This window comes from Salvelinus sp. IW2-2015, linkage group LG11 (genome assembly GCF_002910315.2).
Source record: "Salvelinus sp. IW2-2015 linkage group LG11, ASM291031v2, whole genome shotgun sequence".
NCBI lineage: Eukaryota > Metazoa > Chordata > Actinopteri > Salmoniformes > Salmonidae > Salvelinus > Salvelinus sp. IW2-2015.
Window position 1 is genome coordinate 26,750,153 of NC_036851.1, and position 19,549 is coordinate 26,769,701.

The 19,549-nt window shown below is 43.1% G+C and overlaps 2 protein-coding genes across 2 annotated transcripts; both read left to right on the plus strand.

The window, feature by feature from the left end:
- The first annotated feature begins 298 nt into the window (after positions 1 to 298).
- Positions 299 to 14,175, plus strand: LOC111970595 (zinc finger protein 385A-like). Its single transcript, XM_023997406.2, has 5 exons — positions 299 to 506; positions 3,634 to 3,957; positions 8,467 to 8,654; positions 9,774 to 9,860; positions 10,033 to 14,175. The coding sequence occupies exons 1-5, from the start codon at positions 299 to 301 to the stop codon at positions 10,303 to 10,305; spliced, it is 1,080 nt and encodes a 359-aa protein (XP_023853174.2). The 3' UTR covers positions 10,306 to 14,175.
- Positions 14,176 to 14,233: 58 nt separating this feature from the next.
- gpr84 (G protein-coupled receptor 84) lies at positions 14,234 to 18,846 on the plus strand. The gene is made up of 2 exons (XM_023996580.2): positions 14,234 to 14,634; positions 15,696 to 18,846. Exon 2 carries the CDS (start codon positions 15,697 to 15,699, stop codon positions 16,948 to 16,950), a length of 1,254 nt encoding a protein of 417 aa, XP_023852348.1. The 5' UTR covers positions 14,234 to 14,634; position 15,696; the 3' UTR covers positions 16,951 to 18,846.
- The last annotated feature ends 703 nt before the right edge of the window (positions 18,847 to 19,549 follow it).

The window sequence follows — 19,549 nt, forward strand, 5'->3', positions numbered from 1 at the left end:
GTCAACACTATGGATAGAGTTTACTCCACTGACCTCACTGGGTCTCAAACAGGCCTGTGGATGATAGATACTGTACTAAACAGGAAAACAGGACACAACCGTAGTGTGAAAATAAAACAGCCAGGGTGTGTGTAGTGTCCCATGGCCATGCTAAGGCTGCTATTGGGGTGAGTGAATTATCATCTGCTAAAGATTGGCTATATTTTTTTTCTTTCTGGATATACGCAGATATCAGATAAGCATGGCGCTCAGAAGTGTGTGAATAATAATACCCATGTGGATTATGATGTGACATATCATGTCATGCCCTCTCCTCCCCATGTTCTTTTCTCAGAGTCAGGCAGAGGCCCACTATAAGGGGAACCGCCACGCTCGGAGGGTAAAAGGCATTGAGACCTCCAAGACTCGCCCCCAGGAGGGTGACAAGCTGCCCACTCTCCCCACCGCCGCCCCCTCTCCACCAGGCCCCTCACCATCCAGCCCAGGCCCTGACCCTAGCGAACAGGGTAAGCACCACCTGTGCTCTACACCGCACACATACACACATGCTGAACCCACACAGAGATATAACCTAAACACACACATGCTGAACCCACACAGAGATATAACCTAAACACACACATGCTGAACCCACACAGAGATATAACCTAAACACACACATGCTGAACCCACACAGAGATATAACCTAAACACACACACATCACTGCATTTAATCATGGCAAGGCAACTGGAAACATGACCGAATACAAACAGTGTAGTTATTCCCTCCGCAAGGCAATCAAACAAGCTAAGCGTCAGTATAGAGATAAAGTGGAGTCGCAATTCAACGGCTCAAAAACGAGACACATGTGGCAGGGTCTAAAGTCAATCACGGATTACAAAAAGAAAACCAGCCCCGTCGCGGACATCGGCGACTTGCTCCCAGACAAATTAAACAACGTCCATGCGCGCTTTGAGGACAATACAGTGCCACGACACGTCCATCTACCAAAGACTGTGGGCTCTCCTCCGTGGCCGATGTGAATAAAACATTTAAACGTGCTAACCCTCACAAGGCTGCCGGCCCAGATTGCATCCCTAGCCGCGTCCTCAGAGCATGCGCAAGCAAGCTGGCTGGTGTGTTTACGGACATATTCAATCAACCCCTATCCCAGTCTGCTGTCCCCTATTGCTTCAAGGTGTCCACCATTGTTCCTGTTCTCACGAAAGCAAAAGTAACTGAACTAAATGACTATCGCCCCGTAGCACTCACTTCCGTCATCATGAAGTGCTTTGAGAGACTAGTCAAGGATCATATCACCTCCACCCTACCTGATACCCTAGATCCACTCCAATTTGCTTACCGCCCCAATAGGTCCTCAGACGATGCAATTGCCATCACACTGGAAACTTCCCTATCCCATCTGGACAAGAGGAATACCTATGTAAGAATGCTGTTCATTGACTACAGYTCWGCATTYAACACCATAGTACCATCCAAACTCATCATTAAGCTTGAGACCCTGGGTCTCGACCCCGCCCTGTGCAACTGGGTCCTGGACTTTCTGACTGGCCGCCCCCAGGTGGTGAAGGTAGGGAACAACATCTCCACCCCGCTGATCCTCTACACTGGGGCCCTACAAGGGTGCGTTCTCAGCCCTCTCCTGTACTCCCTGTTCACCCATGACTGCGTTGCCATGCATGCCTCCAACTCAATCATCAAGTTTGCAGACGACACTACAGTGGTAGGCTTGATTACCAACAATGACAAGACAGCCTACAGGGAGGAAGTGAGGGCCCTTGGAGTGTGGTGTCAGGAAAATAAACTCTCACTCAACGTCAACAAAACAAAGGAGATGATTGTGGACTTCAGGAAACAGCAGAGGGAGCACCCCCCCATCCACATCGACGGGACAGTAGTGGAGAAGGTGGAAAGTTCCTCCGCGTACACATCACGGACAAACTGAAATGGTCCACCCACACAGACAGTGTGGTGAAGAAGGCGCAACACCGCCTCTTCAACCTCAGGAGGCTGAAGAAATTTGGCTTGTCACCTAAAACCCTCACAAACTTTTACAGATGCACAATTGAGAGCATCCTGTCGGGCTGTATCACCGCCTGGTACGGCAATTGCACTGCCCTCAATTGCAAGGCTCTCCAGAGGGTAGTGCAGTTTGCACAATGCATCACCGGGGGAAAACTACCTGCCCTCTAAGAGACATACACCACCCGATGTCACAGGCAGGCCAGAAAGATCATCAAGGACAACAACCACCCGAGCCACTGCCTGTTCACCTCGCTATCATCCAGAAGGTGATGTCAGTACAGGTGCATCAAAGCTGGGACCGAGAGACTGAAAAACAGCTTCTAGCTCAAGGCCATCAGACTGTTAAACAGCCATCACTAACATAGAGAGGCTGCTGCCAACATACTGACTCAAATCACTGGCCACTTTAATAAATGGATTTAATAAAGGTATCACTAGTCTCTTTAAATAATGTCACTTTAATAATGTTTACATATCCTACAATACTTATCTCATATGTATATAGTGTATTTTATACCATCTATTGCATCTTGCCTATGCTGCACGGCCATCGAGCATCCATATATTTATATGTAGATATTCTTATTCCATCCCCTTACATTGTGTGTATAAGGTAGTCGTTGTTAATTTGTTAGATTACTTGTTAGATATTACTGCACTGTCGGAACTAGAAGCACAAGCATTTCGCTACACTGCATTAACATCTGCTAACCATGTGTATGAGACCAATAAAATTTGATTTGATTTGATTTGACATGCTGAACCCACAGAGAGATATAACCTAAACACACACACACGTTTCAGTCTGTGTGTGTGTAAAGTTCAGCTGTTTAGTCAGAGATCAGGGGTGAAACAGAACAGTCATACAGAGGGATGTCTGCTAAGAGACGCCTCTGTCAGCACTGACAAGAATCAGCTTCCCAGGCATCCGTCACTGGGATTGGCCAGCAGAGGAGAGGAGGGTGGTGGCGAGGGAGGGAGGGCTGTCATCAGATTGGGGGGGGGGGGACGTAGGCAACACATAGAGCTTCCCCTGACACATACTGTCACACAAGAAAGACTGGGAGAGAAAAAGCTGCCAGATTTGATTGTGTCTGTGGTTAAATACTATCTAGTACGAAGGCTCTACTGACTCTCAAAACTTGTATTTTGTTTATCTCTTGGTTCAATTGGCAGGCCAGATGACCCTGTGCTACATACAGTGGTTAACCTACAGTAACATTAAAATTACTGTGCTGTTCTACTGACCCTCCTTCCACCCTCTCCAACCTGAATAACCTGACATGACCCAGGTATTCCCCCTACCCTGACTCACTCCAGATGGGGGAGACAGATGTGTGGCCCTCTGAGGCAGAGTTTTGACCCTGTAGGTTCAGACATAGTACTGTACTAGTGCCGCAGCATCATCATCATCATAATATTATCTGGTGTGCTCTACACGTAAGTGATAATGCCCGAGAATCCGGTGTTTGTGGATATATTGGCACGGGTGTTGTTAGGCCCGAGACAAAGTAAAGTGTTTTAACCAATCAGCATTCAGGATTAGAACCACCCGTTGTATAAAATATGGTAGAAAACGTTCTATTTCCTATCTGTTCTCTTCACAGATGACGTCCAGTCCCGCCCACATTCAAACGGCTCAGACATGACACCCAGCCCCATCCCCATGTCGGTCCAAGACACCCCCCTGCTCCCTGTGTGTCCATCCCTGCCCCCTTTGAGTACACCTTTGCCCACCACCTCCATCCCCTCCCCGGCCCTTTGTGCCCCCCAGGTGGACACCCCCATGGCGTGCCCCACTGACACCCTGTCCCCAGCCCCCAGCCTCTTTTCAGGGGAGTCTGAGGAGGACAAGGCCAAGAAGCTGCTCTACTGCTCACTGTGCAAAGTGGCCGTCAACTCCCTCTCTCAGCTAGAGGCGCACAACAAAGGTAAGGCTCCTTCCAAAGACAGAACTAATAACGCGATGTGTAATGAAGTCTATTGTCATTGAGCATTCCGGCCTAGATAGATATTGCCTTCTCAGCAGCCTCAAAATTAGCCACACAAAGTGATGCTTGAGCTTTTACAAACACAACATTTTATGTGTTCTCCTTCACACCCTGATCTCTGATATTGACTCATGGGATACCACTGTCACACACAAGGGACAATACTACACACAGTGGCATAACTGATTAAATATATTTTCTTCCACTCAAGGATTTATGAATACACTGCAAACCACAGCTAAGGCATTGCGGTTGAATAACTTCACAAGGCCAAATATTGCAATACTAAGCCAGGGCTTCTGATGCACACACAGAACCTAAGTCACACTCTCAGGGAAGAAGAGTAAACAATTAATATTTCAGTATGTTCAAGGCTAGATTAACCAGCTCAACTGACAGAAGAACAGCTTGGCTTTCATCCACCACATAGAGAGACAGGACAATACTTCCATGTGTCTGGTTCATTTTAACAATCAGATTGTTTTCTTTTAGTTACAATATGACATTTTAGTATATGTTGTTATCCAGAGTGACTTCCAGTAGTGAATGCATACATTTTCATTCCTTCTGGTCCCCCATGGGAATCGAACCCACAACCCTGGCATGGTAAGTGGCATGCGCTGCCAACTGAGCCACATGGGACTACTAGTTATGTTTGTGTTTCCTAAAGCCATCCCTCCAAAACATACACACCGGGAGGTAATTACATATACATAGTTACTGACATCCATGATTACAAACTGACAGGTTACCAGAATATTGCTGTTATTTTTAATGATTCACAGTGCATAAAATATTATGTATACGTAGTCAAATAACTACTTACACACATAGCCATTTGGGCTTGTCCACAGTTATGTACACACACTAAGGAGATTCCACATTTGTGAGGGCCTGATTTAAAATATACACGTGTGTTGTTGAGCTACAAACAGTATCCAAGCAACTGTACAGGGCATGAGTAAATAGTTTTAGTATTTAAAGAAAACAGTCTGGAAATGGTTTTGAGAATGGTCAATGAACTTAGGCCATGGAGTGWGCTGCCAGAGTTGGGCTTATAAAAAGAAAAGGCATGTCTGCTTGTAAAGAGGGACCAATCAGGAAAGGAAACACTATAGCAGAGGGGAGATGAGAGTGGGTGAGAAGAAGTACATACAGGTAACTGCCAAAATAAGGAAACACCAACATTTTTTATTTTTTATTTCATCTTTATTTAACCAGGTAGGCTAGTTGAGAACAAGTTCTCATTTACAAATGTGACCTGGCCAAGATAAAGCAAAGCAGTGCAACACAAACAACAACACAGAGTTACACATGGAATAAGCAAACATACATTCAAAAATAAAATAGAAAAAGTCTATATACAGTGTGTGCAAATGAGGTAGGATAAGGGCAATAAATAGGCCATAGTGGCGAAATAATTACAATATAGCAATTAAACACTGGAGTGATAGATGTACAGAAGATGAGTGTGCAAGTAGAAATACTGGGGTGCAAAGGAGCAAAATATATAACAGAGGCCTCCCGGGTGGCGCAGTGGTCTAGAGTCTCTGGGTTCGCGCCCAGGCTCTGTCGCAGCCGGCCGCGACCGGGAGGTCCGTGGGGCGACGCACAATTGGCCTAGCGTCGTCCGGGTTAGGGAGGGTTTGGCCGGTAGGGATATCATTGTCTCATCGCGCTCCAGCGACTCCTGTGGCGGGCTGGGCGCAGTGCGCGCTAACCAAGGGGGCCAGGTGCACGGTGTTTCCTCCGACACATTGGTGCGGCTGGCTTCCGGGTTGGAGGCGCGCTGTGTTAATTAAGAAGCAGTGCAGCTTGGTTGGGTTGTGCTTCGGAGGACGCATGGCTTTCGACCTTCGTCTCTCCCGAGCCCGTACGGGAGTTGTAGCGATGAGACAAGATAGTAATTACTAGCGATTGGATACCATGAAAATTGGGGAGAATTTAAAATTTAAATTTAAAATTWAAAAAATATATATATAACAGTATGAGGATGAAGTAGTTGGATGGGCTATATATGGATGTGCTATGTACAGGTGCAGTGATCTGTGAGCTGCTCTGACAGCTGGTGCTTAAAGCTAGTGAGGGAGATATGAGTCTGCTGCCAATCAGTGATTTTTGCATTTTGTTCCAATCATTGGCAGCAGAGAACTGGAACGAAAAGCGGCCAAAGGAGGAATTGGCTTTGGGGGTGACGAGTGAAATATACCTGCTGGAGCGCGTGCTACGGGTGGGTGCTGCTATGGTGACCAGTGAGCTGAGATAAGGCGGGGCTTTACCTAGCATAGACTTATAGATGACCTGGAGCCAGTGGGTTTGGCAACGAATATAATGCGAGGGCCAGCCAACGAGAGCATACAAGTTGCAGTGGTGGGTAGTATATGGTGCTTTGGTGACAAAACATAAAGTGTCTTAATAGGGCATTGGGCCACCACGAGCCAGAACATCTTCAATGCGCCTTGGCATAGATTCTGGAACTTCTGGAAGTGTGGAACTCTACTGGAGGGTTGCGACACCATTCTTCTATGAGAAATTCCATAATTTGGGGTTTTGTTGATGGTGGTGGAAAAAGCTGTCTCAGGAGACAGAATCTCCCATATTGTACTGCAAGTGTTGAATTGGGTTGAGATCTGGTGACTGAGACACTCACACACTCACACAAGCACACGCACACACACATATACACACACACCCTTTAAAACTTCTTCGGGATCGGTGTCGCTTCCACGGGATGGTTGAGCTAACGTAGTCTAATGCATGAAAAGTTATTAATAAACAAATTAGGCACATTTGAACAGAAATGAAACGGTTCATTGGATCAGTCTAAAACGTTGCACATACACTGATGCCATCTAGTGGCCAAAATCTGGGCTGGAATAATACATTATGGCCTTTCTCTTGCATTTCAAAGATGGTACAAAAAAATACAAAAGAATGKTTTTTTTTTTCTTTGTATTATCTTTTACCAGATCTATTGTGTTATATTCTACTACATTACTTTCACATTTCCATAAACGTCAAAGTGTTTCTTTTCAAATGGCACCAAGAATATGCATATCCTTGCTTCAGGGCCTGAGCTATAGATTTGAGTATGACATTTTAGGCGAAAATTGAAAAAAGGGGATAAACCTTAACCTCATGCTCTTTTGAGACCCCGCTTTCAAAGTCACTGAGATCTCTTCTTCTAGCCATGGTAGCCAAAATAATAGGCAACTGGGCATTTTTATAAATGACCCTAAGCATGATGGCATGTTAATTACTTAGTACACTCAGGAACCACACCTGTGTGGAAGCACCAAGCACCTGCTTTCAATATACTTTGTAAACCTCATTTACTCAAGTGTTTCCTTTATTTTGTCAGTTACCTCTAATGTACAGTATATACCAGACCAGGGATGGGAAACTTTGATGGGGTGGGGGCCACCAAAAATGTTAACTCCTCATGTGGGGCTCAGTCTGCTTACCCACATCCATACTCACACATGTAGTCAGAGCCGGCCCTAGCCTTTTGGGGGCCCTAAGCTAAATTTGGTTTCGCCAGTTGCCCATCCCTGTACTAGACTGAGAAAGGAGAGAAGGAAATGTTCCTTTAAAAAAGAGCCAAAAGAAGGGGTGAACAGGGACTGACCGTGAACAAGAGAAATAGGAGATAATGGTTCTGTACTACATGACAAGACAAGAACAGAGCAGGAGATAGGTTACCAAAACTGCTGAATAGCCTAATCCTGAAAATGTTTGGCTGTGCTCTCTAGTGGCTAGTCAATGTCACCACACTTTCTGACTCAATATACTGCTTTGGCCTACTCATCTTTCTATGCTCAATTAGCCTACAATGTGATATAGTCCACCATATTCTTCTGAGGGCTAGGTTAATTACAATGATAGCCACAAACAAATGATCATTTAAGGAACCTACTAATACAAAAATATCCAAACGCTTACTGTACCTTGCTTCTGGGTGACCGAGTGCGGCCTGTGTCGGTGGCTGTGATGAAAGAAATACTGCAAATAATTTTGTAAACACAAAAACAATACGTTATTTATTCATCCGAGGAAGACAATATCTTCTGCTGGGTATGCAGCTAGAAAGTCTTGCCTTGGGAGACTCATTTCCATTGACGCACGGAGCAGCATATGGATGTGTAGGCTACGCAAAATCGAATTTATGGTGCAAAATAATTCAATTGTTTAAACAAAAGTCACAATGGCCTATTCCATATTACAATTATAAAGTTCTGTAATTTCTTAATAGTACAAAAAATACATAAAATATCAACGTTTTGAAATGAACAAGAACATCATGAAATGTAGAAGTACATTACACTCCACAGTGAAAATGTAATCAAGGAGTTATCAGGCCTAGTTTTATCAATGAGGTATGAACTTACAAAATTTACAAACAACAACAACTAATATTTCCTTCTCTACCACTCTCTCCACGGGTGACAGGTACCAAACACAAAACCATCCTGGAGGCATGGAGTGGGCTGGGCCCCATAAAAACATACCCTCGGCTGGGCCCTAACCTCAGCCCAGAGCAGGCAGGGGGGCTGCCCTCGGACCACAACACTCAGGAACGCACCTTCCACTGTGAGATCTGCAACGTGAGGGTGAACTCTGAGCTACAGCTCAAACAGGTGAGTGAGTAAGTAACACGACCACTGCCCAAGAGTGAAGTTTCCCCCAGGTACAGATCTAGGATCAGCCAGTGGTGTAAAATACATAAGTAAAAATACTTTCAAGTACTACTGAAGTCGTTTTTTGTGGTATCTGTACTTTACTTTACTATTAATATTTTTGACTACTTTTACTTTTACTTCATAACATTCCTAAAGAAAATAATGTACTTTTTACTCCATACATTTTCCTGACACCCAAAAGCACCAGTTACATTTAGAAGGCTCAGGCAGGACAGGAAAATTGTCAAATTCACGCACTTATCAAGAGAACATCCTTGGTCATCCCCACTGCCTCTGATCTGGCGGACTCACTAAACACAAATGCTTCGTTTGTAAATCATGTCTGAGTGTTGGAGTGCGCCACTGGCTATCCTTAAATGAAGGAATTTGAAATGATTTATACTTTTACTTTTGATACTTAAGTATATATATTATTTCTTTGAATTTGACCCCCTTTTCTCCCCAATTTCGTAGTATCCAATTGTTAGTAGTTACTATCTTGTCTCATCGCTACAACTCCCGTACGGGCTCAGGAGAGACGAAGGTCGAAAGCCATGCGTCCTCCGAAACACAACCCAACCAAGCCGCACTGCTTCTTAACACAGCACGCATCCAACCCGGAAGCCAGCCGCACCAATGTGTCGGAGGAAACACTGTGCACCTGGCGACAGCTAGCACTGCTAGCACTGCGATGCAGCCCTAGACCACTGCGCCACCCGGGAGGCACTTACGTATATTTAAAACCAAATACTTTAGACTTTTACTCAAGTAGTATTTTACTGGGTGACTTTCACTTTTACTTGACTAAGTTTCTATGAAGGTTTCTTTACTTTAACTTAAATATGAGAACTGGGTACATGTTCCACTACTGTGATCAGCTACAATCCTAACCTTAACCCCCAATCCTAACCTTAACCATTAGTGGGGGAAATGCAAAACTAATCACAGATCAGCATCTAGAGGCAACTTTACCGTACACCTACAGCTTAATTCATCATTCAGATACCTCACTGAAAGAAGGATGCACATTTGGAGAAAGAAGAAAACCTATAATGTCCCACTTATTTTTCTCTTCAGCATATATCCAGTCGAAGGCATCGGGATGGAGTCGCAGGGAAGCCCAATCCCCTCCTTAGCCGGCATAAGAATCGTACAGACTTTGTGGTAATGATCCAATTATGTGTATAGGCTATAGCAATACTTCTAAATCAGTATTTGATGATTCAGTCATTTAGCTCAGGGTTGTCTAATAGACAGCATACCACAGTCTGCCTCTTCTCTCACCTTACTCATTACTCATTTTAACCTTTACACTGTCTCTCTCTCTGGATCTCAGTCATCCTTGACCTTCTCAAAGGAACTTCCAAAGACTCTGGGCCATGGACTGTTTCCTAACCCCCTGGCTGTTGCCGCGGCGATGGCAGCCGCTGCCTCYTCCAATCAACTGGCTCAGCTGCGTGCCCCTGGTCCCATTTCTCACACTCAGAACTACCATCCCCACCACCACCTCTTACAGGGCACACTACAAGGCACGCATCTCAGCCTCCTACGGCCCGCCCCTGGGCCTATGCGCACCACCCATGGGCCAATCCTCTTCTCCCCTTATTGACGGTGGTGGGATGGGGAACTATCAGGAAGGAGCACACTGTGAAGTAAACAGGGAAAACCATTGATAGATAATAAACAGATGTTAAAACTTAAATATTTGAAATAGGAAAGACTATGCCTTTTCCTCTCTACCCTTCCACCCTTCTTTGTTTAATAAATTCCACAGCAAAGGATGGACAGCTTGCAGCCATTTTAAAGAGGAAGGATGCATGACAGACTAAGATGGACTTTCTGTCAACGCTTTCCCTCCGTTAACCCTCCTCCAACTTCAGTTAAAAATATTTGTATAGGTCAAACTTGTACCCTGGCTGAGGGTGACTCAGTAAACTGAGCTCTGTTCTATTTCCTCCACATCTCTGTATGTCTGGTTCAGTGAACTCCCACCCAAAGCCATCTGCAATATAAGTTTCATACTGCAAAACCCTGTTGGGGTGTTCAATAATCCAAGTGCAGTACCTACCTACAGGTGTAGGATCTCAATTTAATCAACCTGTTGCAGAAAACTTGTAGTGTATTTGAGTTCTAAAAAGGCCTATGAAATTTGTAATTTCCACTTTGAAATTTCAGACTTGACTTTCCCTTATTAAAAATGGATCAACCCCCACAAAAATGTCCATTAATTATAATCCACATAATAATTCACATTTCCTGCTGTAGCAAACTGGATAAAATTAAGATCCTACATCTATACCCCACTCTGCAGTTCCAGGTTCTAGATTAGGTGCCTGCTCTGCAGATCCAGGCACAAGGTACATTGTACTGTATGTTTCCAGGTTCTAGATATATGTTCTAGTGTTGTGTTGTGGATAATAGATGTTAGTCTATATATCCTCTGTTGTCAGATCAGGTGAGAGAGAGAGAGAAGTGAAGGAAGCAAGGAAGGGAGAGAGAAACCCCACTGTAACTCAAGGCAGAAATGTGTACTGAATGCACCAAGGTAAAGCTAAACGTTTTTAAGAAATCTGAATAAGATATTTTAAGAAATGTGAATGAATGCAATGAAAAATGATGGACTTGTGATAAACCATTTATTTAACTGTTGTTTTCTTGGCAGACCTCCTCTTTCGGTCGTATTGTCTGTAAGAAGTCAGAGAGAAAGGGAGAGTGGGATATGTGCCTAAGAGACTGGCCAAGATGAAACTGTTACGAGAAGTCAATTGGTTCCTTTGAGCATTCTTCCAGTTTCTGCCCTTGTCTTATATTTTTGTATGGCTGGTGTCAAAGTGTTGTGTTTCTGTGTGTGTGCGTATGTGTGTATTCTGGAGATAGGTAGAGATAGATGAGGCATGCAACTATGCCTCAATGGTGACCCCTTTCATTCAAACTGGAAACTACTCAGCGAGACAGCTAATTTTAGAACATTTACTCAAAACTTAAGTATGTCTGCACTGTCCCAACAAAGTGTGGTATTAGGGTGTTAAAGGAATTGTTTCTACACTGTTAACAACAGGGGGAGCCTTAGGGATATCTGATGGCACCAGCCTCTTCTAGTGAGAACACAAGGGAGGTGGGTTTTCCCTTCCAGGAGTGATTGCTGACCTGTGATCCTATACCCAGATGGTAGCATGTTGAGTGTGGTGTGAGTGAGAAACACTGTGATGGATGTTTGAAGTGAAAAAGTAGGACAAGTTTGTTACAGTTCACAAAGGGGAAATTAATAAGAACCATGAACCTGTATTTTCTCTCACATGCTCATCACAAGCAGCGATGTGAGGGATAGTAGTATAATATGAGAAATCAAGCCGAAATTTCCTCCAGAGTAATGAAATTAATAATATATTTCCACTTTAAGAGGAGACCGTTGTCCTATTCTGCCTCATGTACACTACCGGTCAACATTGTAGAACACCAACTCAAAATCAAGAGATTTTCTTTATTTTTACATTGTAGAATAATAGTGAAGACATCAAAACTATGAAATAACACATATGGAATCATGTAGTAACCAAAAGTGTTAAACAATTCTGAGATTCTTCAAATTGCTACCCTTTGCCTTGATGACAGATTTGCACACTCTTGGCATTCTTGGCAGATTTGCACACTCGGGGTGGCAGGTAGCCTAGTGGTTAGAGCATTGGGCTTATAACTGAAAGGTTGCTAGATAAAATCCCTGAGCTGACAAGGTAACAATCTGTTGTTCTGCCCCTGAACAAGGCAGTTAACCCACTGTTCCTTGGCCATCATTATAAATAAGAATTTGTTCTTAACTGGCTTGTCTAGCTAAATAAAAAATATAATCCTCTCAACCAACTTTTCCAACAGTCTTGAAGGAGTTCCCACATATGTTGAGCACTTGTTGGCTGCTTTTCCTTCACTCTGCGGTCCAACTCATCCCAAACCATCTCAATTTGGTTGAGGTCGGGGGATTGCCCACGTCATCTGATGCAGCACTTCATCACTCTCCTTCTTGGTAAAATAGCTCTTACACAGCCTGGAGGTGTGTTAGGTCAGAGTCCTGTTGAAAACAAATGATAGTCCCACTAAGCCCAAACAAGATGGGATGGCGTATCGCTGCAGAATACTGTGGTAGCCATGCTTGTTAAGTGTGCCTTGAATTCTAAATAAATCACAGACAGTGTCACCAGCAAAGCACCCCCACACCATAACACCTCCTCCTCCATGCTTTACGGTGGGAAATACACATGCAGAGACCATCTGTTCACCCACACCGCGTCTCACAAAGACACAGCAGTTGGAACCAAAAATCTCAAATTTTGACTCCAGACCAAAGGACAAATGTCCACTGTTAGTGTTTGTTGGCCCAAGAAAGTATCTTCTTCTTATTGGTGTCCTTTAGTAGTTGTTTCTTTGCTGCAATTCGACCAGGAAGGCCTGATTCACACAATCTCCTCTGAACAGTTGATGTTGAGATGTGTCTGTTACTTGAACTCTGTGAAGCATTTATTTGGGCTGCAATTTCTGAGGCTGATAACTCTAATGAACTTATTCTCTGCAGCAGAGGTAACTCTGGGTCTTCCATTCCTGTGTCTGTCTTCATGAGAGCCAGTTTCATCATAGCGCATGATGGTTTTTGCAACTGCACTTGAAAAAACTTTCAAAGTTCTTGAAATGTTCCGTATTGTCTTAAAATAATGATGGACTGTCGTTTCTCTTTGCTTATTTGAGCTGTTCTTGCCATAATATGAACTTGGTATTTTACCAAATAGGGCTATCTTCTGTATACCACCCCTACCTTGTCACAACACAACTGATTGGCTCAAACGTATTAAGAAGGAAAGAAATTCCACAAATTAACTTTTAACAAGGCACACCTGTTAATTGAAATGCATTCCACCTCATGAAGCTGGTTGAGAGAATGCCAAGAGTGTGCAAAGCTGTCATCAAGGCAAAGRGTGGCTACTTTGAAGAATCTGAAATATAAACAAATCAAAATATATTTTAACACTTTTTTGGTTACTACATGATTCCATATGTGTTATTTCATAGTTTGGATGTCTTCACTATTATTCTACAACGTAGAAAATAGTTRAAAAAAAAAAGAAAAACCCTTGAATGAGTAGGTGTTCTAAAACATTTAACCGGTAGTGTATTCATACCCAACCTCACACTAACCCATACAAATGAGCAGGTTTGGGTTGGAGCCTGTTGCTCCTGTAAAGCCACCAAACTATTTTCTTCTCATACAGTATTAGAAGGTTAAAAGGACTGAGAAATTGTAGCAATACTTACAGCACTCCTGCTAACGACTCTTGTTCATTGCAATAAATAAATAAATGATGTGTACAAATATATTAAATGTTATTTCGGAGATAATATTGAATCATTATAGACTGTTTTAGCGATGTTGGCAAAAGAGCTTCCTTATTGTTGAATAAACAAACAGAAGATGAATAAATTATTTACAAAATGACGTGATGCTATATACTGTGAAGTGTATGTTCATAGAAATGCTTTTGAATACTGATTGTTAAGTTTTGATGTCTTATGTCTGACTAGTAGTGCAGAGTGAGCTTTGACTCAAAACTATTTCTAACTAAATGAGGATACAGTAGACAGTAGGTGAAGAAATAAGAAAAAGAACACATTATGTGCTGTGAAAACTCGGAATTGACCAGAATTGAGAAACAGATCCGTCATGAAACAGAAAACACACACATTGCATCACATTTGATGAGGTCACAGGGGTCTACCAATGAGAAGACTAGAGGAAGCTCAAAAGAAGTGAAAAAGAGAAGGAACCAGTTAAGTGACAGATAAACTGCAAAAAGACTTTGAGACAACAGAACAACCACGACACACAGGACAACACAAATACCAAGATACTGCACAGAGAGACAAAGACTCCTTGACAGAAAACGTTAGAACTGAGGTGAGAAATAAACTTCAGGATTTATTCTGTTCTTTGTGGTGATACTCTGTTCGATAGTAATATTCCTGTGTTAACACTACCTGTGGAAGTTGATGTTCTCGTGTTTCAGATCAACTTCTGTGATGTGAGTTAATTATTCACCCCAAAGAGAGAACTATTATCAAAAGGAATGTACTGTCCTGTACTCTACTGTACAGCCGTTGACATCTGACAGAAATGTCGGACATCTACATTTGTATTTATTATGGTTTTAACAGTTCATTTCCAGGAACACTAACTGAAAGTGAATGGTTATTCCATCAAAGGCATTGGATTATATTGTCAAGTCTGCTATACAATCCTAGTGGGAGAAAGAATGGATTTCCCTAGTCATATTATAATACAGCATGTATTCTGTGACCCCTCAATTTGTGACCCCTCTGTGATCTGTGACCCCTCAATGTTATCCATTTGTAAAATAGATACTGTATGTATAACGTACGGTTTCTTTTACACATTATTAAAGGTGTTGAATTTAGTCAGTCAAAAAAAATGTACGTTATTGCCTCTGTAGTCATGCTGAAGTAGCTGCAGTATATCTACTACAGTACATGCCTTATTGGGAAAGCTGTGATCTGATATGCACAGAACACCAAACAAAATCAATTATTTGAATGGAAAAAAGAGCAGCAGAAATAGCAAGAACAGCTACTGACAAAGTCAAGGTTGGTTCTGAAACATGACATTATTGAACATGTGTGGAACACCCCAACATGACAGAACAATTAATGGTTCACCACATTTTTTCAACAAGCAGGAAGTGGTCTAGGAACCCTGCACCTACAGCACCCCTCTGACTTCCCCCCCCACTCATCAACAGCCTGCCACTATTTGACTGACAGCCTATCATTTTGGAATTTCTCTTCTCTCTCTGGGTATAATGTGTAAATGATGTGATGTGCAATATATTTGTTATGCGTATCTGATGTTGAATCAACTTTATATGATTTATATCATTGTGTTTCCAATCCAACTTCCCCCTGGCCTGGGGAATAATAAAGTTGATACCTCTCTCTTCCCAGGATGCTGGAGAACGTCACAGGTGACGTGCAGAATGACACCTTCTCCTGCCACCACCCCTCAGTGGAGGCCTACCGCTACTTCGGCGTGCTGTGGGGTTCGGTAGTTACCATAGTTGGAACGGTGGGGAACATGCTTACCATTCTGGCCTTCGCCACGGACACMCGGCTGCGGACGCGTTTCAACGTGTTGATTGTGAACCTGGCCCTGGCGGACCTGTTGTACTGCACCCTGCTGCAGCCCGTCTCCGTCGACTCCTACCTACACCTCCGCTGGAGGGGCGGACCTCTCTGGTGCAGCATCTTCGGCCTCCTCCTCTTTCTCTCCAACTCTGTCTCTATCATCACCCTGTGTCTGATCGCGGCCAGCCGTTACCTGCTGGTGACGAAGCGGGATGTGTTTGAGCGGGTGTTTTCTGGTCGAGGCCTGGCTATCCTCCTGCCCTCCACCTGGGCCCTGGGCCTGGCCAGCTTCGGCCCACTCTGGCCCGTTTATGTATTCGCCCCACAGGTGTGCACCTGCAGCTTCCACCGCACCAGGGGGCGCCCTTACACCACCGTGCTGCTATTCTTCTACTTCTTTATCGGCCTGGGCTGCGTGGGGATTTTCTACCTGCTCATTTACAGGCGAGTCAGGGTGGCGGCACAGGCACTGGTCCGCTACCGGTTTAGCCGACGCTCGTCACGAAAGAAGCCGAACTCATCAGAACAAGGGACGGAGGGGGATAGTGGAGTCGGGAGCGGGGTGGCCACCACCCAGAGCTGTGAATTGAGCAGCCAGGCAGAACTAGCCCAATACAAGGGTGTAGAGGTGAAGGTGCACCCTGGGATAGCCCAGTCCTCCCAATYCACCTGGGGCTCTGCTTTAACTTCGCATTCAGCTCACCTAGCAGGGGGACAGGAGCTCCCCCCTGCCCTCAACCCTGTGCCCCGCTCAGCCACTCCTGCCCCCATCACTGCCCCCTCCTCCTCCACCACCTCTTCAGGGGACAATGTTGAGTTTAGACGTGTGACCAGGATGTGTTTCACTGTCTTCCTGTGTTTCGTGGGCTGTTTTGTCCCGTTCCTGCTGCTGAACATTGCTGATAAGCAGAACCGTGCACCTCAGGTGCTCCACATGTTCTGTGCCAACCTCACCTGGCTCAACAGCTGTATTAACCCTGTGCTCTACGCTGTCATGAACCGCCAGTTCGGACAGGCCTACTGGGCCCTTCTGGTCAGGGCCGCCACACCCTTCAAACACCTCTGGACACGGTGACCTATACATGTTGGTTGTTTAGCAGATGCAGTTATTCAGATTGACTTTAGTCAGTGTATTCAATTAAGGTACATAAGACAACCACACATTGGTAATTATCACTCACTTTTCTCAGCCCACACTGGTATTGATGGAGCTACTTCCTCCTGTATAACTTCCTCTCCTCCTTCCTGAATATTACATTTACTGTCACCTAGCAAGGGAAAAATAAGCTATTCTGTGATTTTTGGAAAGGGCTAATTTATTTTGGGCTAAGATTATGCTMGTTTTTTTCCCCAGTTACAAACACCAATGTACACTTACTGTTAAGCCTTTGTCCCCATACATGAAATAGCTTTCAGAGCTTAAAGTTGACCTCTTTAATGTGGCCATATAATGTGGTCAAAACTCATCAGGAAATCTATTTTATTCCAGCAGGAAGCCAGAAGCCACCAACAGGGAGATAGTTATGCAAAGAACTATAGCCTCCTTTACGTCTTGTGTTTATTTATTGTCTGTGCCATTGTACTTTTGTCTGTTCATTCACACTCCCCTACTGTACATGTATATTTGGACAGTAATGATAAATGTTTTAATCTGGCTCTATACTCCAGCATTTTGGATTTGAGATCAAATGTTTCATAAAAAGTGACAGCACAGACTGTCACCTTTTTATTTGAGGGTATTTTCATACATATCTGATTTAACGTTATATCTAGTCCCCCCATTTGAAGATGTCAAGTATTTGGACACATTTCACTTAGTGTATTTAAATAGTCATAAGTTTAGTATTTGGTCCCATATTCCTTGCACACAATGATTACGTCAAGCTTGTTGGATGCATTTACAGCTTGTTTTGGCTGTGATACAGATTATGTTTGGTCCAATAGGAAGTGAATGGTATTTTTGGTGTCACTTTTATTGTAATACTATAACATGTTTGTGAACACTTCTACATGAATGTGGACACTACCATGATTATAGATCATGAATAAATTGTGAAAGATGAGAGAAAGTTACAAAGGGACAAAGATCATACACCCCCAAAATCTCCCTCATTATTGGTAATGGTGAGAGGTGATTGATTCATCATTTTTCCTAATCATGGCATCAGGATTGATTTAGAAATTACTCCATTCAGTTTCTATTGGGGAAAACTGAACCAAAACATACTGAAAATGGATCCAACGAGTTTGTAGTCACAAGCTTGATGTAGTCATTGTGTGCTAACAATATGGGACCAAATACAACATTGACAACTTTGGTACATTATAAATGATATTTGAAATACATATGAATTTGGACAGTGAAGCAAATACAAATCTAAGTCTCCTCATTACTTCATAGTACCTATTATTTGGAAACATAGGATATTATCCTTTTACACAACCCTAAAGCAACCCTAAAGCAACCCTAAAGCAGAACTTTTGAAAGATTTCTCAACTCGCATGTCCTAAAGTAATGGTGCAACTCAAAATGTCCTCCATGACATGATTAAGTTGACCTTCACCTCCTGATAGTTGAGAATATTTGTAATCATAGCAGTCATATTGGTATACGTGATTGGATTTGTCATATCCTTAGTCTATTGCGGAATTACAATGTTGAGATTCTTTTAATATAGAGCAACATACTGTATATTACTCAGCTCAAATAGTTTCTCCTTCCACAGCTTGTCTCATCCTAGCCTACTTTTATTGTAACTATCTCAGTAGATGTCACTGTGACATAACTGAAGACTAGACAAATCTCCTTGGTTTTGCTATCAAACGCATTGCCACATTTCAGGGTTGAAGCAGAAGATGTATTTTATTGGCAGGTTGGGTCACAGGTCATTAAGTTTATCTGAATCCATTTATCATKACTGCCATTATTCAAGCTACAGTGCGCCGTAAAATAAACAAATAAATTATCTCATGTATTGGGAATGTAATCTGTAACGCACATCTATCCTTGCTGTATTAAGGAGTACTGGACAAACAGAGCAAMGTTTCCAGCATCCCTGCTGCTGCTAGTACAACATAAAACAATCACAACAGGCTGCCTGTGGTGACGTTTCACTGCCAGATAATTCCCTGACCTGTGAATAGTGGTATATACACCAATTCAGTCAWTAATGATCACACTGTCGGCAGCCTACGCTGTGCCATAAAACACTGTACACCCACAGTGGATTAATACATAGAGGGATAAGTTAATCATAATCATTAGGTAAGTGGTAATCAGAAATGCTATACAAGACAAGAAGTGCAAAAGGATCAATACCTTTTCAAACACCAAGCTTTTTATGTTTTCTATGAAGGCTCCATGTGTGTGAAGGCATTGTTATATTRTACAAAAATCTAAATCTGATTCACATATTTTGTCTTGTCAGAACACAGTCAAGTCCCATAGCGCAAAGTCATCAAAAAATCTACATTCCTTCGCAAGAGCGAGATATTTCGTCATACAAAAGTTTATTATGCTGTACCCGATGGTCACAACATAATGACCAGGCAGCATTTATATTGAAGCAGAGTAGTAGCCTACAGTATATAGAATGCACCATGTAACGAGGTTATAGTCAAATGAGCATGCCCAAAGCTGATGAAGATTGTACTACTAAAATAGTGTATTGGTA